General features: G+C 35.6%; 1 protein-coding gene across 1 annotated transcript; it reads right to left on the bottom strand.

The window, feature by feature from the left end:
* Nucleotides 1-249: 249 nt before the first annotated feature.
* Nucleotides 250-9,062, bottom strand: LOC113280558. Its single transcript, XM_026529192.1, has 7 exons — nt 8,999-9,062; nt 1,364-1,853; nt 1,096-1,263; nt 884-942; nt 675-826; nt 421-462; nt 250-342 (listed from the first exon to the last, which is right to left on the bottom strand). The coding sequence occupies exons 1-7, from the start codon at nt 9,060-9,062 to the stop codon at nt 250-252; spliced, it is 1,068 nt and encodes a 355-aa protein (XP_026384977.1).
* Nucleotides 9,063-24,912: the final 15,850 nt, after the last annotated feature.

Here is a 24,912-nt window from a genome sequence, read left to right as displayed (position 1 = left end):
GTTTTAGACAATATCAAAGTTAGTAATTATTCTTATTTATTTTGATAACAATTTTTCTCGAAACTATGGTGTTTGTGTTTAATCTATGTACAGTTGTTTGGCTTTATAAAAATGTTGACATGTTGGATGGTAAAAGTCCATAGTATGAAGTGTTTTGGTGTGTCTTATGTAACATAGACCAGCTATTAGATTCAATTGAAGAATATGACTCTCTAAATTTTTTAATCATGATGGGAGAGAACATGAATCTCAGAGCTGGTCTCTTTGTTTGGTGTGTCTTAATTGAACACACAGTACATAATAGTTGTGCTCAGAAAGTCTTGAACAAACTTGGAAATCAACCTGAAAAACCAATAATATTGAAAGTGGATAATGCAGTACAAAGTACCATTAAAAGAGTCTTAAATGAGCACAAAGTACCTTGTCCCAGAAAGATATCAAACAGTACATAATTTCAGCACTCTAAAAAAAGCGAACAAAAGTGTTTAAAATGATGCGCAAAACAGAATATGCATTGTGACCAATAAACTAATAAGGGAGAACTGAAAATCTAAAACTCATGGGTATGAAGGAATGACAGTGCACGTTGCCTTGTTGTGGTGAGTTTTCTTCTTGCAGTTGGAACAACGGACGGACTTCCTAGCTTTCTCCCATGCATTCTTGATACGATTTACCTTTGGCCTACCTGGTGGAACTCGTGGATGGGGTGGAAAAATAGTATCCTCTGGCAGATACTGCTCTGGCCTGTTGTAGTTAGGGATTGGTCTGATAGCAATTGAATACAGCTGCTGAAAATTTGTAACTTTGAAGTAGTCTTCGATATAATCTACGTATCGATCACCCTTGGCAGAAATAGCTGATGTAGCATGAGATCATGGAAAACCATAAACACGCCATCTTTGGCAGGTGCAAGTCTTGTTCAGCAGATCAACAGTGTGAGACCTGCATATGCGTAAAAATCTTTTCAGCACAAATAACTTAAAAGCAGTACATATATGCAGCACTGCAAACAAATACAAAAAAAACAAAACATATGATTCACTCCTACATGTATGCTATAGTATAGTAAAAGTTGTTTTATGGGATAAAGCTAACCTAGGCGAATGAATCTCATACTCATACGCAGATGACTGAGTAACATTCCAAACTCGACCAATTTGAATATGTTCTTTAAGTAACGCCTCGTAGGTAGGAGTGAGCTTCTCTGGGTCCATCAAAAGACTCATTTCGCGACGTTCATTCATCAACTCCATAACGCGTAACCTATGCATGGAACAAAAAGAACACCTGTAATAAATTTTGAACAAAAAAAAAATAAACCAAAAACAAAGAAAACACCAACAAAAAAAACACACACACAAACCTGATCATGTCAACGAGGGCGCAGGCAGGCAACCTCTTGTCTTTCCGAATCCAATTATTGAAGGACTCAGCAACGCTTGATGTAGTCTGACCAAATCTACAGCCAGTGAAGAACGCGCTGGACCAATGTTCCCTAGGCATATTGCGGCAATACTCAGCAACCCCAGGCCTTCCCATTAAATCCATTTCTATTAGTGCTTCTTCATATCTTGCTGGTGTGAGAGCATAAGTTTCTTTTTTGAAACAAGCCATAACTTCTTTGTACTTCTCGTCCGATTTCCTGATTGGTAAGTTTCCTTGCAAGTGGTAGTAACAATAGCCATGATGGTAAGTAGGAAAGTGTTTAGGAATAGCCCTCAACAATCCTTCATCACGATCAGACAAAAAGGTGATAGGACGGTCATCAACAATGCTGCTAAGATTGCACGTAAACCAATCCCAATTGTCAACATCCTCTCCTGGGACCAATGCAAAGGCTAGCAGATAAAAACCTTCAAAAAACAAACAGTACATATATTATATACTGTCACTAAATATGTTGCTATATTAATAGACGTAACATATATTATGTACTGGAAAATAGACTAAGAATTTCCAGTACATAATAGACATATTGTACTCAAAAAATGTCTTATGCTTACATATATGAATTAGTATGTGTTAGACACAATAACTTTTCAGTACATAAATGGTATACTCAAAAAGTTCCAACGATTAAAAGCAGTGAATAACTTGTAAACAATAACAATTAAAACGTAACAAAGAGCACTTGTCTTGATTCCCTTTCAGACAAGTAGCAGCCATAAGGGTACCTCTAAATCTCCCGGTCAGAAAAGTTGCATCAACAAAAATCATTGGTCGACAAAGTCTATAACCTTCAATACAAGCGCCTATTTCAATGAATAACCTTTCAAATGTCTGAGTTGCATCGTTAAACTGAAAATCCACATAAGAGCCAGGATTTGTTTCTTTCAATGAATTCACCCACCAAACCAGATCAGAGTAAGACTTTATATCATTCCCAAAAATTTCATGGTGTGACCGTTCCAAACCATGATATGCATGGTGATACCCAGTCTTCAAACAATACTTTTGACAGGCCAACCGAACAACATCAACACCACCACGAAAAATCTTGTTCGGATCATCAAAAACATTCTCCCACCCATCGGACAGAAGAGGTTTAACAATTTATTTTCCATCAGTTTCATAACTCTCTCTATCTGCCCTAATCATTTCTGAATTGTTGTCGACGTCGCTGAATGTAGAGGAACTACATCCACCAGCAGAAATAAAATCCACATGCAGCTCAAAGAACGCTGATTTCTTTGAAAAATGCAAGGAAGCGAGACCATGAAGTTGAAAGTCTGCAATCACAGGCACTTTGACACCATTCTCAACATAAGTGATGATAATCTCAGAAGGGTTCAAGGTTCTCCAGTTTTCACAAATAAGAAATTCCAGGTCATCAATACGACTTGAAAGTAACCAGGTGAGCAAAATGATGATGCTTATAATAAATGTATGCATAACAGTAGGTATTTGGATTGTAACACTCTGCATCGGACATGTTTTGAACCTGCAAATGTGACAAAGATGTAGCAGTATTAAAATACAGTATTTCACATACGTACTGATGGGTCAAACTAAAAAAAGTGAGAGATCTATGCAAGAAACATATTCTAAGAGAAGTTTCTATGAGTATGCCATATATGTACTGCAGATTCATGAACTACAAAATCAACTGCATGACAAAGAATAATTAATAATCTAGGAGAAACAGCAGAATCGAAGCACGTAATACGGTATTTCACATACGTACTGATGGGTCAAACTAAAAAAAATGAGAGATCTTTGCAAGAAACAGAATCTAAGAGCAGAAACAATGAGTATATCATATATGTACTGCTGGATAATACGATCTGAAAGTGAAAACAAACTTGATTTTGAAAAGAAAACAAAAAGATAATCAAATCGAAAGTTAAAATAAGCTAAAAACTTAACAATCTAACCAAATAACTGAATAAATATGAAAAAGATTCATAAAAAACAAACAGAACACAACCGATCTCCATGATCCAAAATCCAAATCTTAAACATGATTCAAAAATTGTAGCAGAAACAATGAGTATGTCATATATGTATTGCTGGATAATACGATCTGAAAGTGAAAACAAAACTGATTTTGAAAAGAAAACAGAAAGATAATCAAATCGAAAGCTAAAATAAGCTAAAAACTTAACAATCTAACCAAATAACTGAAAATACGAACAAGATTCATAAAAAACAAACAGAACACAACCGATCTCCATGATCCAAAATTCAAATCTTAAACATGATTCAAAAACTGTAGCAGAAACAATGAGTATGTCAAATATGTACTGCTGGATAATACGATCTGAAAGTGAAAACAAACTTGATTTTGAAAAGAAAACAGAAAGTTAATCAAATCAAAAGCTAAAATAAGCTAAAAACTTAACAATCTAACCAAATAATTGAATAAATACGAACAAGATTCATAAGAAACAAACAGAACACAACCGATCTCCATGAAACTGTAGCAGAAAGAAGAAAATATAAAATATTAAGCAACATACCTGTTAAAATCACTAAAGAAATCTTCAGAAACCCTAGTCCAAAAGCGAGAGAAGAAATAGAGCAGAAACCGGATCTGAATTCGCTGGTATTTTTTTTTAGAAACTTTGAAATAGGATGCTTAAATATATGTAGGATTGGAAAGGTAGTTTAGGTATTTGAAAATTTCACATGATTTTTCCCGCACGTGTATAGGACCTTGGATTAAAAAATTGGGTCCATTTTTATATTTTCTTTTTATTATGGACCTCTAGTTACTGGGCTTTAGTGGGTGGACCTGCCACTAACTAGTATCACTATAATAGTACCTATTGGTAATTCCTACATATTTTATTTGTGTGTAACAAGCTAAGACCATCTAACGGTGGATATTAATTGCTTTATTATTAAGCAGACTTAGCTTGAATCTTAAATCAGGATTCATCTAACAGTGAATATTGAATGCTCTGTTACTAAGCTATCTTAACTTTGATTGTAAGCAACCCTGATTTGAAAGACTATACAAGGGAGAACTCTAGCAACTGGAAAACCTAATCCCGACACTTTACTGTGTCCTTGTTACAAACTAGAGTCGATTATCCTTTAACCTAGGTTTTTCTAAAACCATATTAGGTTAACGACTTGAAGACTTCATTTGGTATTCGTGAAGCCAGATCCAACTATAATCTCTGTAGTTGCGTTTTGTGATCTTACTTGTTCTATCGTGTTGAATACTATCTTCTCTAAGAATTGCTCGAGATTTATCTCCGATAGGTAAGTATATAAAAGTAATCACAACAGTTCTTCGTCTCAGACTCTTGTGATTCCGCAATTACTTTTTTTGTCAATCAGTTGGGTTATTATGAGGTGATTGATATTTCAAGGATGCTCTTCGAGAGTATAAGATCGGATTATCAATTTTTTCACCTTGATTTATATCAAAAGACGGAACAAAAACCGAATAAAGATTAAACATATCTGTGGGAGACAAATTTGTTTATAAGTTTTCGACTTTAGGTCGTAGCAACTCTTAGTTGTGGGTGAGATCAGCTAAGGTAATCAAGTGTGCAGAATCCGATGTGGTTCTAGAGGCGTAAGGAATATGACTGTACCTTAATCGGTGTGAGACTTGGTTATGGATCAACTACATTCCAGTCCGAAGTTAACTTGTAGTAGGCTAGTGTCTGTAGCGGCTTAATATAGTGTGGTGTTAAAAGATGGACTAGGTCCCGGGGATTTTCTGCATTTGCGGTTTCCTCGTTAAAAAAATTTGTATTGTCTGTGTTATTTCTTTTCCGCATTATATTTGTTTATATAATTGAAATATCACAGGTTTTTCGTAGTTCAATCAGTTGATAAATCCGACCTTGTTTGTTGGATATAACTTTATTGACACTTGGGCATTGGTCTTTGGTACTGTCCAAGTTATTTCTCATATCAACCAGGCTCGCGGATTTCTATTTGTTTGATTTGTTGATTGCATTGAGAAACATAGATAAATCTCTTTGATATCCTTCTTGATTGAGCTCGCTTTTAAGTTGGGTGTGGTTGTTATCCCCCGCCTTTTCAATTCATACCATTCAATTTAGGACTAAAATTTAGTCACTTCGACTTGGTAGTGATTCTATCACAACTTACTTGAATTCAATTTGAAAAATATGTGATCAATTAGTTGTTTATGGATTTGTTGTGAGTGATAGTGAATCTGTAGTTACTACTCTTGCTGGTTTAAGATGAGCTTATGATTCGTTTGTTACTTCAATTCACATTCAAAATCTACCTTTACAAGTATTGAATTGCATAAATTGTTGTTAAGTAAAGAGATTGTCCTTAATGTTAGATCTAAGTCATTGTTGTTGAATTTGAGATTTTTAAACTCAACCTAGAACACCTTTATCAAATCATAACTATCGTTTCTCTTCATGATTAACAAGAGGAGGTTATAGAGGTAGAAGACCTTATCCTTCCCATCTCATAGGTGGTTACACATATACTTTTCAGAGACCTACTGGTGTTATTTCTTAAGCACCACCACCTACTTTCTTTTCTGGTGATAAACATCCATGTGAGATTTGCCACCACCATGGTCATCTTGCACATGTGTGTACCAAGCATTTGAACTTTTCTTATCAAGGCCGGTAACCACCACACAACCTACATGTTATGCTTGCTGCATCTAGCATCTTTAGAGAAAATCCATGGTATGCTGACAATGGTGCTAGTCAGTATATCTGATCTGAAGCTTCACCAACTGAAGACTATACTTCTTATCATGGCTATGAGTATATTCAAACTGCTAGTGACGAAGGTATGCCTATTTCTTATATTAGTATTTCTGTTTTCAGCACTCCATCTGTTAATTCTTTTCTGCAAAATATTCTTCATGTCCCTAGTGCCTCCCCTAAGCTATTGTCAGTTCACAAATTTACAACAGAGAATCACTGCATCATAACCTTTACATATGTTGGTTATTCTGTGCAGGATTATCACAATATAGAGATTCTGCTGCAGGGTCCTCAACTTAATGGGCTATATCCCATCAACTTCCCCAACAACTTCAAATCTCTTTAAAAAATCTCCACCTCACCTGCTATTTGACATCAAATACCTGCACATCCATCTTCTCCAGTTTCATCTAGTATTGGCTATATATACTATGTAAACATTATTGATGATTTTACTAAATTTTGTTGGTTGTTTCCTTTATATGTAAAGTCAGATTTCAATTATGTGTTATATAATTTCAAAGCACAAACTGAAAATTCTTTATCACTCAAAATTATCACTATTAAATCTGATGGAGGTGCTGAATTCATAAATACCGAGCTAGCTATTTTCACTATTTTTCATGACATTAAACATGAGGTTACATGTCCACACACTTCTGAACAGAATGGTGTTGCAAAAGCTAAGCATAGGGATTTGTTGGATATTGGTAAGACTTTTCTGATTTAAGCTCAACTTCCTGAATCTCCTCATATTAATCACTTGCTCAAAATATGTACTCATAGCTCAAAAGTATACAAGGAAGTGAAAATAATATAAAATAGAAAAATCACAATGATGTATAGGCATTACAAATCGACTGTTACAAAGAAAACCTAAAGAAGTGTTACAACCGAAGATAAACTTTACAAATTTTAATATAACCATTACAATTTTCTATCGTAAAAACTGTTGAAGTACGACGGTTCTCGACAACTAATGTTCTTCGTGTTATTCAGATGCAGCAGCAGAAAGCTTCGCCCGAAACTCTGCCAATTCTTTTTTGCAGCTCTCTGTTAGCTTCCAAACCTCTCAATGATTCTTCTCTTACCCCCACGCAACCTTTACATACTAGACATCCCCCCTCAAATCTTCAAAATCTCGCTTAATAAATTCTTTTCCTTTTTCAGCAGGTTACAGGAAATAATTCCCTTTATTTATCTTTTCACGTTGTTTTCTTGCAACTATCATACACCAGCACGTTGCGTACATGTTCCATATGGAGTTAAACTCCTTGCAGCCACACGAAAACTTCCCAAAAATAACAAAAATCCTGAGATATCCTCAAGAGAGTAAAGGTGCCCTGTTTGTTTCAAATCGATAATCTAGCCAATTTTAGTCGAATCAAAGGCTTAAACCAGCCCTGTCTAGTATTTAGAATTCAGCCCAACAAAAATCAGCTATTGAATCTCCTGAAATCACGACCAATTCTTGAATCCAAACTCCGCAAGTTCACTGCACCTATTTTCCCACCAAAACTGTATTTGAATTCGGGAAGATGATGGAGTCCCCATATCCACTATTGGGGTTCCCTTTAGTACATGCCAGGGGGTGCAAATAGTAATTTTAGGGGTGTAAATAAAAAATTTCCTGGGGTTCCTTTATCAACTCCTCAGTGTGCCTTTAACACTTTTCTAGGGTGCCTTTAGTAATTTCCTCTTGAGGTTCAAATATCACTTTTCGAGCCAATTTTTCTCCATAAGTTGATTTCTCCAAAAAAACCTACATACATCAAAATGAGCACTATCAATATATGAAATTGAGATAAATCATACACAAAAATGTGTTTATCATGATGTTTTCCTTACTGCGAATTTACTAAGTCGATCCATTTTCAATCTCCATTTGAAAAATTATTTCAGAATAAGCCTAAATATAATTCTCTCAAGTGTTTTGGTTGCTCTTGCTTTCCATGGTTAGATCATATGCACCTCATAAACTAGCTCCAAGAAGTTTGCATTGTGTTTTTCTAAAATACAGGATCAAGAAAAAAGGTTTTAGATGTTTAGAACCTATTTCAGAGAGAGTCTATATTTTTAAACATGTAGTTTTTATTAGAACCGTTTTTCCTTACTCTAAACTTGTCTTTAATTCTTCACACACTTATTGCTTTCTTACTCGAGATCATTTTTTCTGATCATTCTGCTGTTTTATCCACTATGCCTAGTACATACTTGCCTTTTTCTAATAGTCCTATCTCATCTGTTGTGTCTACTACACCTGCTATACTAGTATCACCTCATATTACCAATGATCACAACATGCTGAAAATGGCCAAATCTGGTATTTTTAAACCTAAGAAGTTTTGGGCTACCAATCATCCAATTTCACATGCTATTATTCAGAATTATCTACCTCTTACACCTAACTTCTTCGCTCAAGCCAACAAGGATCCAAAGTGGAGGACATCTATGGTTAATGAACATGCAACTCTAAAGGATAATGGTACATGGAATCTAGAGGATCCATCCCTTTCTCAAAATGTTGTTAATTGGTTGTAAATGGGTCATTATGGTAAAGAAAAATGTTGATGGCACTGTTGAGAGACACAAATGAAGACTTGAGGCCAATGTGTTGCATCTAAAGAAAGGTTTGGAATACAATGAAAGCTTTAGTCATGTGGAAAAACCCACAACATTAAACTACTTCATGCTATAAATGTTCACTTCAACTAGCAAATCACTCATCTAGATGTTAGTAATGCATTTTTGTATGAGGATCTTTAAGAAGAGGTGTTTATGACACAACCATTTGGCTTTGTGGACAAGGATCATCCTGACTATGTATGAAAAATTACATGCTACACTCTTGTCTCTTGGATTCAAAGTTTCTCCTGCAGATACTTCTATGTTTATCCCCATCTCTGTTAGGATAATCGTCGTTGTTCTTATCTATGTTGATGACATTCTTGTCTCCGACAACTCTGTTCTAGTTGTGCTACTCTGATTGCTGATCCCAAAAAATATTTTCCTGTTAAGGATTTAGGTCATTTATATTTTTTCTTGGGCCTTGAGGTGAGAAAAAAAATGCACTAGATCTCTTAACTAAATTCAACATGGTGGTACTAATATTTTCTCAACTCATGCTTAAGTGTTCATGATGGTTATATTCTAGCCAATACCACTGAATACAGATCTTTAGTAGGGACTCTTTAGTATCTTACATGGACAAGGCAATAATTATGCTACTCTGTCAACCAAGTCTGCCAGTTTATGCATCAACCTACTATAACTCACATGATGCAGCCAAGATAATTCTCATATTTGTCAAGGGCACTTTAGATCATGACTTATTTTTCTCAAAAGGCTTGCAGGTCTTACATGGATTTAGCGATGTACATTGAGCTTGGTCTCTTGATGATAGTAGACCTACTTCTGGTTCCTGTTTATTTTGTGGCAACAACACAATCTCATGGTTATCAAAAAAGCGAGCTACAGTGGCCAAATCATTCATTGAAGCTGAATACAGAAACTTGCTCAAGCTTCCACAAAACTGGTTTGGGTATATCAATCGTTACAAGACTTGCGTATCTTTATTGTTATGCCCCGTCATATGTCTTTTGATAGCATCATCTCACTATCCTTATCATTTAATCTCGTGATTCATAGAAAAATGAAATATATGGCTCTATATTTTTACTTTGTCAGAGAATTCTGCAGGCCAAGAGTTTGAAGGCTTCCTACATTTCTATAATTGATCATATTGCATACATTCTTAACAAAGGATTGCTTGCGCCCAGATTTGATTTACTCAAGAACAAGATGCATGTTTTGAGTCTTTCTTCTCATATTAAACAACTCATCTTGAGGGACAATACTAGTTGTTAAGTTTTCTCTTATACCACTGTTACACCAGTGACCGTTAGTTTAATCTTTCTGTTTTTGTTATTGACACGCGTTGTATATCCATTTGTCTTTCTGTTTATTGTTGTTATTCTGCCATTATGTAAGTTTGCCAATCCTGTATGTCTGTCTATAACCTATAAGTATGAAAACCTTTATACCTCGTTCGTACTCACAAGAACGTACAACTATGAAATCAACAATATATAACATAATAAGAAAAAAATAAATTAAGGAAATGAGTATTACAACAACAACAACAACATACCAGTTTAGGTATTTGTTGATATCTCAATCCGACATCCAAGCAATGTAAAACTGAAGAGCCATTCAGAACCACAAGATAACTTTTGACCAGAAAATAGAACCCCATAACTTACCACCACCATAACTACCTTTACGAATCGAAATTTCAGCACGTCAAATCTCCATTTCCTTACCCATATCCTTTCTTTCCCACATCACACACCAATTCCTACTAACAATTTTTTCCGTTGTAGATCCATACAAAAACTTATGCAAACAACTACCCGAACCCTTCCGTTCCGTCTAACATAACCCATTCTCGACAAATACTCCTATCTTCCCTAAAAAATCATAACAAAACAAAATCTCATCAATAAAAGTTTTAGTTGTAAGAAATCTTACAACTATACCACACTAAAACTGATTCAATTTCTAGGTGATCATTATGAACTCTTGTCTTATTAATTGAAAATTGGGAATGTTTACAAAATAGATTCAAGTATTACAACAATTCTACTTGAAACCTAGATTTACTTTCTCTCTCTATCTATTTCTTGGTCAAGAGTTACCTTAGAATCCTCCTAGAAACAATGACCTCTCTCCATTATATATAATTTTACATAGTGGATGACAGCTAAGAAACCCATTATTTTCGGGATCACTATGCGACACATTCGCTCATATACAATCGCTCATATTCGCATAGCGTACCTCCTCGCACAGTTCTTCACACTTTACTCGTGACTTTGCTGACATCATCTGGTGCGTCATCTCAACTTTGTTGTGTGCGATGTTGTTCTCTTAAGTTATATTCTTTACTTCGCTTGATTACTAACGTGTGCGATATTTAACTCCTACATTTTCCTCTTCTCATATTGCTTATTCTTCAGAGTGAGCGATATGAGAAATTATCCTCTTGTAATTCGCACATTCTTATCTTTTTTTCATTTTACTTTGCCGACAATTTTCCCTATCTTAAGCTCTCCTCATGTACGCGTGTACTTTTAACCACTCATCTTTCAGCACGTCCTTTTTAACCGTACGTTTTTATCCGTTAATTTCTTCGCATTAATGAGAATAAATCTTGAAAAACGGGTCGCTCTTTCCTATATATTTTCTTATACCTTTCTCCTTTTATTTCTTTCATTCTTCTTCACCTTCTCTGCAATTTTATACTCTTCATTCCCATTCTTCAATGGCTCCTTCTGGTAAAAAGATGGAGATTGAATTTAACAGATTAAAAACTGACTTCAGCCAGAGGGGTTACGAACTCTCTCTTCCTCCTTCATATAACTTCGTATCCAAACTTAACCTTGATTTAATCAAATCTGATCAATGGAATAATCAAAAAATTATCGTTGCATTAGGTCAACTTCAATTTTTACCAATTCCGTTGTATAACCCTGAGATTCCTCTCTTCTATAGAATTCTTGCTGACGAAAGATTCACACGAGGAATATTTCAATTGAGTGGTGATGCTATTAGGATACCATTAGAGTATGCTCGTCACGAAACTGGTCTTGGAAATTCTTATCCTGTTGAAGTGCGAAAAGAGGGTCATCGTGATAAAATTATAGATCCTGCTGAGTATACTCTCGAAAATTTCTTTAAGAAATACTACGTTACTGTTATGAAAAGTAACGTGACTAAATGGGCTATTCGCATAAGGATAATGGATGGTATCGCTGAAGATGAGAAAATTATGCGAGATGTTGATTGGAATTCAAATTCTAATTGTGTTGCTCGCAGATCCAATGATTCTAGTTGGCTCAATTTCCCTGTCATCTTAGAAGGTTCCTTTGTATCTGGTAAAGCTGCAGATGGTTCTGACAATCCTCTACCCGAAGATTTCCCTCTTTACCAACCTTGTGAATTTAAATTACTCGCAAACGAGGAAAAGAAAGTAGCGGTATGTGATCCTCTTGATCCAATTTGTAAATTCTCATAACTTTCGTTCTCTTATTATTATTATTTTTTTTATGCAGGATGCCAAAAAGGTCAATATTTCACGCAAGGTATCAGCTTCGCTGAATAAGGAAGTAAGAAACACACTTTCTAATTTTAACAATATTTTTGCCTCTGTTTCTTATCTTGATTATTTGCGTAGGTGAATGACAAAACTTTAGGCAAAACTCTAGGAAAGAGCACTCCTAAGAAACCCACGTCAAAATCTGTATCCAAGAAAACTTCATTTAAAAATGATGTCTCTAGGAAGCGTGCGAGATATGATTCTTCCTCAAGTTCGGAATCTTCATATGGAGATACTTTTGATTCGGAAGAAGAGGTATCGATCGATTCGTATCGGAAGAAGTTGTCTGATCTTTTTTCTGGAGATGCTTTTGCTGCTCTCGAGGATGATGAAACGGATCTTGCCTTCAAAATGATCTCAAGGATCTGTACTGCTTCAGAGTGGGGAGATCGATCTCTTCGGGGAGCTGCCTCTACGATAAACCCATATTTTCAATCTGCGATGAATGGCTTTGTAATATTCTGCAACATTTGTCTTTTATCTTTTCCTTATTTTTTCTTCTTTTTCTTATAATGCTTGTTTTACATTTCACAGAGTGCTCGCATATCTTATGCGATTTCTTTAGATAATGAAAGAAAGCTTCGCAAGTTGCAAGATGAGAATGCCACACTGAAACATGAGAAATCTATTCTTTCAGATGCGATGCGAATCTTACACGCGAGAATACGAAACTTAGGAATAATTCTCAATTGGTTCTCCGAACTCGAGAAAGAAACAAGAAACTCATTGGTATGCAACTTATATTTTCGTACTCCTTTTCTTTTATGCGATTGTTCGCACTTCTTACTTAATTATCTTCGCAAACCTGTATGACCTTTCAGATGAAGCGGCTAATCTTCCCGATGCTGAAATTCTTTTAGAACATCTCAACTCCTCTTTAAATAATTATCCTACTCGAGGATTTGAAAACCTCATCTTAGAAGAGTTAAGATTAAAATATACTACTCTTAAAGAACGCCATAAAAGTGCATTATCCATTGCCAATAATTTTAAACGATATTTTTATGAGGAGAGAGAAGCAATTCAAGTATTGGAGGCGAAGAAGAACAAACTTATGATTTGAAAAAGATGAGATCACTTTTAGGGGTGCGAAAACACTAGAACAATTTCAAGAATCCCTTATTGAGGTTAAGATAGAACGTGATTCAACTTGTCGTGAGAGGGACATTCTTATTGAGGAAAGAAATTTAATTCGATCTCAACTCCTTATAGAAAGTGAAGCTGAGTTTAACTGGGATGCTATAATTCTAAACGATGCTAGAAATAATCTAGGTGTAAATGTTAGCCTGCACACTGAACATTCTACACTGGTCGCAGACATTATTTCCAATTATGAAGGTCATTTGTTGTTTTTTGATCTTCATTCATATTCTTTAGGAATAATTGTCTGTTATCTTAACTCTTTTGTTGATGCTTCGCACAGAAAGAGAAGGAATATCAAAAGAGAGGTGCAGAGCTAGAAACTCGCTTGGCTGCTAAAGAAGAAGATCATCTGATCGTAACTCAAAGTAGCAATTGAAGGAAAATTGGTTTAGTTTAGTCCAAAACAATAGTAACGATGCTAATCGTTCTCGTGAGGCTGTTGTTAAAAGAGTTTGTCTTGAGAATGGTATTTCTTTGTCGAAATACAACTTTCCAGTGATTCCTGAAAATGTACCCATTCCTGATACCCAAGTTACTGATGGAGAAGAAAATTTTGAAGAAGAAGTTAGTGATTCTGAGACTGAGCGAAATGAGGGAGATGAAAATTGATTGCTTCTTCTTGTTGTGATAATTCTTGTAAATTCAGTTTTCATCTTTTTAATATGATTCTTCTTTTCTTCGCTTCATATTTATGACTTCTTCATATGCATATAAGACTATCAAAATGAGGAAAATAACACTTCTTTTGCATTCCCATTCTTGCCTCTTGTTAATTGGAAGATCTTGATAGACCAAATATGATTGGTATCCGTTATCATGAACTTCTCTTGGTGCGAGCATATTTTAAACGATATGAATAATTTCTTTTCTTGTATTATCTATGAGGTCTTAGTTTTTCCTTCCTGTGTAAAGGTCTTATGTTGCCTCTGTTTATGTGCGACGAAATCGCAGGTAGTCTTTACACCATAGTGTATTGACCCATTGATCTCATCTTATCATTTTCTTGTATTTCAGGTTAATTCGCGTCAATATCACAAGTCTTAATACTTGTATGAGTTAAAAGTCTTGCGATATTTACGAATTTTGACACAATTCAGCTCCCCAATGGAGGGTGTCATCCTTATCTTACCCCTGGCTGCCCCTTCAAGGAAGCTTACCTCTATTTTGTTAAGATTATGGCTCTTCCCATCCAGTTTTTCAACAACAAGTTGATTTCGCAATCTCGCATACACTACCTATATGGTTTATGGCAGCAAGATCGCACCCTAAATGGGGTATCTTCGGACCGAGTGCATCATAGTCAGGACTTGTCAAGAGTGGCAAGGTACGCTCCAGAAGTCCCTGATCGAGTTTCTGCACTCCTTGGGAGATCCTTTCTCACCTTAGTCTCTCAATCTAAGATTACTATCTTAGACTGAAAATTTAAGGTATCTCTCCCGGATGGGATTATCGTTTTATTCTCACCCCAAAATCTCCACAACTCAAGTTCCGGGGTCGGTGTAGCCTTCCCTTGAGTCATGCCTTCTAGGTTTCTCCAACTATGACATGCGATAGGTCTTACTATATTGCCTCTTTCATATAAGCGAACTAGGGTGCACGCCACATTTGGATTCCTAGCCAATCTGATAATAAATATCATTTTCTGTAGCCTTTTATAAAGGTCTTATTGTAAAGATTTATCTTTTTGTTTTCTTATTAGAAATTGAAATTTTCAACAATCCATCTTACAGATGAGAATGCCTATGTTACTCCTTAGTACATAAATGCTTTTATCGAACCATCTTGCACAAAGAAAATCAGATCCACTATTTTAGTATATAAAATCATTCGTCTTCTGCACTTCTTGAATCTTCTTAAGTTCGCATATGTTTTCCAGAATATTCATTCGCGTAACCATTCAATTGGATGTGTACGAAAGTCATTGTACCCTTCAATTTTGGATATCTTGCCTCTACGCTTTTTCTTTCCATAAAATTTTTTTTAATCTTGATTAACATTCTTTATTCGCAAAAGAATCTATTCCAACACTTCGCATACTTGTTTCCCCAACTTCGTACACCGCATCAACCATTAGTCTCTCTGCCTTTTGACTATCCACTGCATATGTTTTCCAATTCCGTCGTTTGAATTCTCTTGCTTCACATTTGTCAATATCAATTTCTTGGCAATTTTTACTTTCAATTGTATCTCCTCTTATAATGCCAACACCCTGAGGTAAAGGAAACTTAATGCATTGATGAAATGTTGATGCAACAACTAATATACTATGCAGCCAAGGTCTTCGAATGAGAGCATTATAAGGAGATTCGACATCCACTACGCAGAATTTGATATCTGTTGGTAAATTTTGTAAAAGCATTCGCATAGTCACTTCTCCCTTTGGTTTATTTGCAAAACTATTAAATCCATAGATTTTGTATGTTGAAAGGACTAACTCATCATCTTTTCCACCCATGGTTTTATATGTATGATAAAACAGAATATCTACAGAACTTCCAGTATCTATAAGTATTATATTTATCGCCCAGGTGTTTTTCTCATTTTCTTCCTCATCTTCATCCAATGGCTTCGCATTAATTCCCAATCGCACCACCAATGGACATTCATGTGATTCTTATCCTCCTGGTGTTTCATCTACGCTGAATGAGATTTTCCGCTTTTGCCATTCTTTCAAGGGTGATATTTTTGCCAGGTTAATAATTTCCCTTCCTTCAGCATCTCTTGCATATACTCGACTTAAGACATTATCATGAAAATCTTCTATGTTTTTGAATGAGTGTATGATCGAGTTACAATATAAATTATTTGCTTTCGCACCCACCTCAATAACAAATGTATTCATGTCCTTCTCCTTTGCATATGTATTTTCTTGAGGTGGAGGTGGTAGTGGTGGTAAATTCCTTGGATGTTTTAGTAAAAAATGGTCCAACTTTCCTTGTTCAATCATTCGCAATATAATCTTCCTCACATTTCTACAGTTGCTTGTTGTGTGACCATGGAATCTATGATAGACACAAAATTATTTAATCCTCCTTCCTGGTGGTAGCTCTTCGCCTTCATTATGTGGTTCTGGAATATCATCCATTAGGAGAGCAGCTTCCCATACTTTATCCACTGTAGTTTTCAACTTCGGCAAATTTATCTGTTCCCACACTATTCTTCCAGCTTTGTGTTTGTTGTCCTGCAGAACTTCCTGGTTGAACTGTGTCAGTACCTCCACGGTTTTGAAGTTGTTTGTCTCTGTACTCTTTATCAAACTCTGCTTGATCTGTACCATTATTCCTTCCTTGATTACCCTGCGATGTACTCGCAACAGCATTTGTGAGCCTCGGAAGTAAACTTGTATTTCCACCTTTCGAATCAGATATTGCAACTGGGTAAGATTCCATATCTCTTTGATTTTCCTCAAGTGCTATGTATTCTTCTTGAAATTCGCGCAGTTCCGACATTGTGATTGTATCCTTTACTCTGAAGATTTAGGTATATAATAGGTTTGTTGCAAAGAGAGCATTAATGAATGCGAGAATAAGATGTCTCTCATCCACCCGTCTTCCCATTTCACTACACATTGTTCTCCAACGTGTCGTTAGATGACGCAAACTTTCATTTGTTCTTCTGCGAAGTCCAAATGCAGTCTCAATCCCTGGTCTTGATAGATTATTACTTATGTAATGCCCCAAAAAGACATTTTGTAAGTGATGAAACGAACCAATGGATTCTACAGGTAGTCCTTCAAACCACTTCAAAGCTTCACCTGCCAAACTTGCAGCAAAATACTTGCACATTATTGCATCATAATTTTCCCACTGCAATAAAGATCTTGCATAAGTTTTCACATGTTGTATCGCACATGCACTTCCATCAAATATACTTGTGAATGCCGATAAACTGCACTTGGATGGTATCGGTGCTCTTTGAATTTCTTTTGTAAATGGAGTTTTTACATCTTCCTCCACTGCTTCCTCTAATTGTCTTCTTCCATCATTTCTTTTTGTATTTATCATTTCTCTTAATTCTGCCATCTCCTTAAGAATTTCTTCGCTTAATGATTGATCCAAATCCTCTCGGATGGGTTTTTTTGATCTTGCTTGTCTCAATCTATTCTCATGATTGTTTTGGCGTATTGCTTCTTGTATATCCTGTTGTTCAGTTTCTTCTCTTCTTCTCCTATGCCTTTCATTATTTGCTTCAATTTGTACTCTGTCATGTCTTTCTTCATTGCCTGTGCGATCATATCGATGTCTTGATATTTCTCTTTCTTGCGGTATAACTCGACCTTGATCTATATCATCTATGCGATGACGCTCGCGTCCCCTTACCCGATTATCAATATGACGCAATCCGCTTTGTAATTCTATCTCTTCTAATTCTTCCCTTCTTCTATGTCTATCTCTTGTACGTGCAGTCTCTCGTTCAAAACGCTCACATTCGTCTCTTAATACTTCTCTGCCATGTAATATCATTTGTCCTTGCCTTGGATCTTCTTCTTCACTTTCAAAATTAATATGTGCACAACGAAGAAGTTCCCGCGGATGTTCATACCGATTAGTTGCTAAGTAAACTATACATCTCCTTTCCCTTTGATCTTCCAAATTTTCATTTTCTTGCGAGTTTTCTTCAATGACTTCCATATGCTGCCTTCACCTATCATTTCTTCGATTAGATTGACTTTGTTTGGAGGAACTTCTACTTGATCTTGAATTTGAATGTGTATCACTCCTTGACCTTTTTTCTTGTAGTCTAAGATTCTCTTCTCGTTAATCATCATTTTGACGGATTAGATTCGCACGCTCTTTTTCTTCTCTCTTTATTTCAATTAGTAATCTTTGCCTAAGCTCTGCAATCGTCATATTTCCTTCACTCGTTGTAACTGGTTCTTCGTTCCCAATTATCTGTCCTTCCTCTGTGGAATTTGTCATCACAGTATGGACACTCACTCTATCATAATCTATATCATTATTTTGTCCTTGTTCTCGCTGTGATCCAATTGGAATTTCTGTTCTTTGATGTTCTTCCATTCTTTCCTCTTGTTGCTCAAGATTTGTAATTCGTCTTCGTTCAGCAAGTCTGTTACTTCTTCTAGTTGTCATTCTTTGTTCAACAATAGACTCGATCCTTACCATTTCTAAATTTTTAGATCTCACTTTTTTCCTTAAAATCTATGATATACTATCAGGAATTATCTTCCAGAGCTGTTTTCTAGCGCCAAAACTGTAGTTGTAAGAAATCTTACAACCATACCACACTAAAACTGATTCAATTTTTAGGTGATCATTATGAACTCTTGTCTTATTAATTGAAGATTGAGAATGTTTACAAAATAGATTCAAGTATTACAACAATTCTACTTGAAACCTAGATTTACTTTCTCTCTCTCTCTCTCTCTATTTCTTGATCAAGACTTACCTTAGAATCCTCATAGAAACAATGACCTCTCCCCTTTATATAGAATTTTACATAGTGGATGACAGCTAAGAAACCCATTATTTTCGGGATCACTATGCGACACATTCGTTCATATACAATCACTCATATTCGCATAGCATACCTCCTCGCACAGTTCTTCACACTTTTACTCGTGACTTTGCTGACATCATCTGGTGCGTCATCTCAACATTGCTGTGTGCGATGCTGTTCGCTTAAGTTATATTCTTTACTTCGCTTGATTACTAACGTGTGCGATATTTAACTCCTACAACATTAGCTCTCCCTCCCCATCCTAAATCAATCTTTATTTTCACAACATCCTAAAACAATTCCTTTGTATCATAAACAACCACTTATATCCGCCATTGCATACACCTTATCCCAAATTTGCAGCACACCCATGCACCCGTTTCTCCTTAACATGAACTGGACTCGGTACCGCTTCCTAATTCCCCGCGTCCGAATCAAAACCTCAGCCTCTTTTCAGAGTGAATAAGCTTTTAAAAAATGGTTACTTGTGGTCGCCTTGCATGGGGAAGAACGATTTTACAATGAAGTACTACTGGACGAAAAATAGTAGAGTTTCTCTATTTGACGTGTATTACTTCATGAATTTGGTTTTTGCCGACTCAGGAACATCAAAATCCATGATTTACCTTTTCACCATGTCAAAAGGTATTCAATGCACTAAACGAGCCATGTTAAAAGGATCCAACATCGCTAATAAGTGTACCAGTTTCCATGGGATATACCAATCCCTTGCCAATGAATGCTTTCTCTTATATGGATTGTGTACACCCCAGGCAGGGATGGACCCAGAAATTTTACATGGATAGGACTGGAACATCATCGGTTGGCAATGCGGTCGGACGCCATAATTTTTTTTGAAACAAATCGAATGATAATTGAGATGTGCCTAAATACTAAATAGATGACCAATGAAAGATAAAAATAAATAGAATCTATATGACAAACTCAATGGGATAAGAAAAATATGGCTTAGGGAAAAAAATGGAAAAATAAATATGATTAAAAGAAAAAAGTTATGTTTTAAAGAAGATATTGGTTTTAGTTCTCTAATAACAAGGGCTAAACCTATTTGGGCAAAGAAAATACATTAGCTAGGTATAACCATGGGAGTACTAACCACCAATTTTCAAAAATTCTATTACATAACTAATTTTTGTTTGCCAAATATAGGGACGGGCTATAGCCCGGATTAGCCCCTTACTAGGCCCGTCCCTGTCCCCAGGCAAATTGATACTTCATGTTAGCAACAATGATAGGACCCATCTAGTCAAAATACAAAGTATGTCAATACACACACTTGGACTTTGAGATACCCTTTTACACCAGCTACTTAGTATTAAGTACTGCTCAAAAGCCGAATTTTTGACAAAGAAATAAGAAAATTCCAAACAAAACATGGGGTGTGACTCCCTTAAACCCGCCCATACACATGGAAAAGACCGTTCCCATCCAAAAATGACCCCTTACTAACCTAGGGTTCGGGTCGTGCACCAATGTGAGTAGTTTTAGGAGAGCCCCACCCACATGGTTTGTCCGGAATCATCCTAACAATTAGAGCTTCTCCAATGGAATTCTTCTACATTCCTACATTTTAGGTCACCTACGGTTTATACACTTTTCGCATAAAAAACTTCTCTAACGGAGATGTGATGTAGAATGTTAGGATGATATGGAGTGTTAGTTATTAAGACATCCTCCACTTCATCCTCTGGGTTTAGAGCATCTCCAATGAGTTTGTTTGCAGAATTCACTGTTTTTCCGGGAATTTATAATCCCATAGGATTACAAATTCTGGGATTCACATAAATCCCCCGTGTGTTTGGTAATTAAATTAAAATTCCTAAGATTTATAGAGTTTTCTCTTTTTAAAGACTTTGTACCATCTGGTATTACCCTCAAATCTTAAAATTGCATATATATATATATATATATGTGTGTGATTTGGAGTTAAAAAAAAAGTGGGTCTATAAATCCCTTTGTAAGTTTCCTAGCGAATCTTAGGGGGGAGGGGTCGGATTCCATATGAAGAATTTGCTGGAAAAGTGATTCCCGTAGGAAACGTGATTCCAAGGATTCAGACAACCAAACATACCGAGGGAAACGTAATTTCACCAAATCCCTTGGACCCATAAATTCCACCTTTAAAATTCTGCATCAAAACCCACTATTAGTTTAAGGAGGTGAAAAATATTCATCTCCAACCATAAAATTTTCAACTTATTTAGTGCGGAATCTATTGGTTGAAAATAATTAAGTTGTTAATCCTAACCTTAGATATTGGTGACTAGGATATTCACATCCTCTAAGACAACCTCTGAATTACAAGATGACTTTGAGGATGTCTTGATAACTACCATCCACGTAATCTTCATATTCTCTTTTAACATTGCCGTTGGAGAAGGATTTTTGTCAAAATTCACATAAATTCTATGTGACCTAATTAATAGGAAGTTGAGGATGTGCCGTTGGAGATGCTCTTAGAGGTTCTTGTAGATGATGTGCTAAATCTAGTCAAACTTTTCAACCAATCTATATAAAGAAAAGAATAGTTCAGCCAATTAAATTAATACAAATGGATTTCAATTGTAATCTAGATACCTACAGACCCTAGTTAGCAATTCGGAGTACGGGTAATAGTTCGGGACGACATAGTACTAGAATTATATGGATTCAGATAGGTCGGATTTGGTCAAAAATCCGGTCAACGGCTCGTTGTTCGGACAGTAGTTCGGAACGACATACGTACCTGCATATTTGTTTTATAAATGTGAGTTCGGCACTTAAATCTCGGCTTACATATATGATAAATTGATAAGTATTATGATCTTATTACGAGACTAATTTTATTTGTATATGATTTATAAGATGGAAAAAAACATTTTAGCGTGATTATTTAACAAGAAGTAAACAATTTAGTCATATAATGTATAATAAAACGAGTTTATAGACTTTTAAACAAAAATCAACACATAAAACACTGGTTAAACAACTACCAATAGAAAATTTTAACTGAATAATTGTATTTAAATATAAAGTATATACAAAATCAAACAAAAACCAATCAACGGAACTATGGTCAGAGAGTTACCTATGGGAGTTCTAGTTCGGAAATATCATTCGGATTCGGTCAGTTCGGATACGTTCACGAATCATTCGCGAGGTCCATATAATATGAGAACTAGGTTCGGAGTTCGAATAGTTCGGAAGTATCATTCGGATTCGGATTCGGTCAGTTCAGATCCGTTCGCGAATCATTCGGGAATGATTCGGAGAATTACTAACTAGGCTACAGATGAAGATGACCCCTCTCAAATTCCTGAAATGTATGGAATTTTGAATTTCACATTTTGTGAGGATGTCTTCCTACACCAACCACGTAGGAAACACACCACAATCCATTGGAGATGTTCTTAGAATCAGGGACGGGCCTAGTAAGAGGCTAATCCGGGCTATAACCGGTCCCTAAATTTGTCCCAAAATATTTTACTACAGAAAATTCTTAAAATATTATTTTTAGACCCCTGTAATTCTACATATTTAATTTTTAGCCCACTTAAGAGATAATTAAAAGCTAATCTTATTAGAAGAAAAAGAATTGTACTCCTCAACACAATTATCTCCCATTTTAGTTCTATAAACTATAAATTTCTTTCCGTGATTGCATGTTGCTATTAACTACTGGAAAATGGGTACTCAGAGGATGAATTCATAGAACAGAAAAGAATGTTGTATCACTGGAGCTTCAAGGCCTTGAGATTTTTTTCAGCAATTATTTCGACCTTTTCCAAATAATTGGCGAGTACAATCGGTCAGCGAAATATTGGTTTCAGGATATAATGAAGCCCTAACAACGTTGTTGAATTCAAAGGTTGTACTCCTTGATCCAACCAACAACATACATTAATTGATTCTAAAGATGCTTAGAGAGAAAGAGATTTTGATGATTGAAATGGGAGAAAGCCTTCGCTATTTAAAGAGGAATTCATGCCTTTTGGAGATGTCTTTTCATCTCCAACAGACGCTCTCAACATGCCTTCATTAATGGTATCTCTTGGAAAGAAACCCTATGGAAAGAGATGTGTCGATAGAAATTTCTGGAAACCGAAATAAGTTTTCAACATTCAAAACCAGAAAAAATTTCTACGAGACACTGTCTCGCACTCTGCTAAGGCGCGCTGCCCTCTAGACCCCTGAAACCTGACCTGTCAGACCGAACACAGCCGGGAGGGGCCACATCTCGATAGCGGCAAACATTTATTAAAATATCTAACATTAACCACGCAGTTCGTTTTAAAAAAAAAATTGGCGCAGCCTTCACCGCCTTGAAAATCATTGCCATTTTAGCCCTATGCAAAAAAAAAAAAAAATCCGGAGTCCTGCTTAGGATCCCATTGGAAAGCCAACGATGGTTCCCGTTAACCTATTTTCTTTCTCTCCCTTTCAGGTGAGAGGCAACAAAAGAAAAAAAACACTTGGATGGATAAATGCAACACATTGTCTGTTCTTGGTTCTGCCTCTCAAAGAATGCACAGAGAAATAAAATAATCCGTTATGCTATGTGTATATCGGAGTACTAAGAATAAGTTGCATTCCCAGCCAGGTAATTGTACTTAAAGTTCTGAACTGCGAAATTCTCATCTAACAACCATCCATGGTGAAATTGAACTATGATTAATCTTGCTAATAATTCTTAAATTTATGGTTGAAGCTTAAATTCCTCCAATATACAATACTAAAAAGAAGAAGAGAATGTTTCTTTACATCTGTATGGGATAATCATGGGAAAGATAAGCATGATTGGACTCTATAATGACCATGATTTAATCAAGGAGATTATATTCTCTCTATGATTAACAAAGACTATTATTTATTAATTAAAATCAAATTATGGAGCCATTCATCACCGATTCAAGGCACATAGCCAAGACAAACCACTAACTACAAACCACTCAATTCCTTTGTTTTCTGTCATTCTTTCTATTTTCTTAAAAGAACCATATCTTAATTTAAAGTCAGATGCTCATTTTCAGAAAAAGGATGTAACGTCAGATGCTAAAGTTGAACTTTTGTAATTCTCCAAAATACCCAAGATTTTCAGCCAAATGAAATGTCAAACTCTGCAGAAGACCCCAAGATGGTCAGGTCAGCCAAATATTTGAGGTAGAAATTGATGTTTAATCCTTTTTTTGCTAGGCTTTGGGCGCTCTAGTCCACCCCTCTCAGGCCTAGTACTGGTTAGTCCAAATATATCCAATTTAAAACGGATTAGTCCTTTTATAAACGATTCAGTCCATAATTGTTATTTTTTATGACAAAAATACCCCACCAATTAAACGTGATATCACTTCTTAAAATCCATTTTCTATTCGTTCACTTCCATTTCTTAGCAGCTCTCTCTTTCTCCATCGAAGAACAAATCCTAAAAACTAATTTCGATATTTTCAACTTCCAAACATAAATCTGAGAATTAATCAAACACTCAATTCAATTCGATTCCAAGCCTAAATCGTCATCATCGTTTTTCTTGAAGATTAATTTCAAATTCGGGGGAAAACGTTGATAAGATTAAATATCATCAAATTAATTTGTGGATTTCATTATTGCAATCGATCTGAAAAGTAAGTTCAACGTATTCTTATCATTTAATTTATCGATTTCTAAATCGATTCCGGAAAAGAAAAAAAACAGTTTCAAAAACTTATTAATTCAATTTGTTCGAATTTTTAGATCTATGCCGCTGTTCAGGAAACGATTGCGTATGTTGGATACATAAAGTGAGTTCAAGTTCATTAGTTTGGATTCGAAAAAAATCCTCTGTAAAATATCTATTAGTCAGCATAAATTATTCTCACCTGCTTTCTCGATTTGCTTAACAATTTGCGATCTTTGTTTGCAATGTAGTTCTTAATCTCAGCCGCTGCCAGTTTATAGAAATTGGGATTGAAAATGTATTGAAATCATATTATTTTGTGGTTAAATGTGACACACAATGTA

This window comes from Papaver somniferum, chromosome 1 (assembly GCF_003573695.1).
Source record: "Papaver somniferum cultivar HN1 chromosome 1, ASM357369v1, whole genome shotgun sequence".
In the NCBI taxonomy this organism is placed as follows: Eukaryota; Viridiplantae; Streptophyta; class Magnoliopsida; order Ranunculales; family Papaveraceae; genus Papaver; species Papaver somniferum.
The sequence above is the reverse complement of the archived record's forward strand: the minus strand, read 5'-3'. Positions and strand labels throughout refer to the sequence as shown.

Coding starts and splice junctions, on each gene's coding strand:
- LOC113280558 (XM_026529192.1), bottom strand. CDS start 9,062: ATGGGGATAAACATAGAAGTATCTGCAGGAGAAACTTTGAATCCAAGA. Junction 1,854..8,998: donor AAGAGACAAGAGTGTAGCAT/GTAATTTTTCAT, acceptor TGTTTTTTGAAG/GTTTTTATCTGCTAGCCTTT. Junction 943..1,095: donor TATGAGATTCATTCGCCTAG/GTTAGCTTTATC, acceptor ACGCATATGCAG/GTCTCACACTGTTGATCTGC.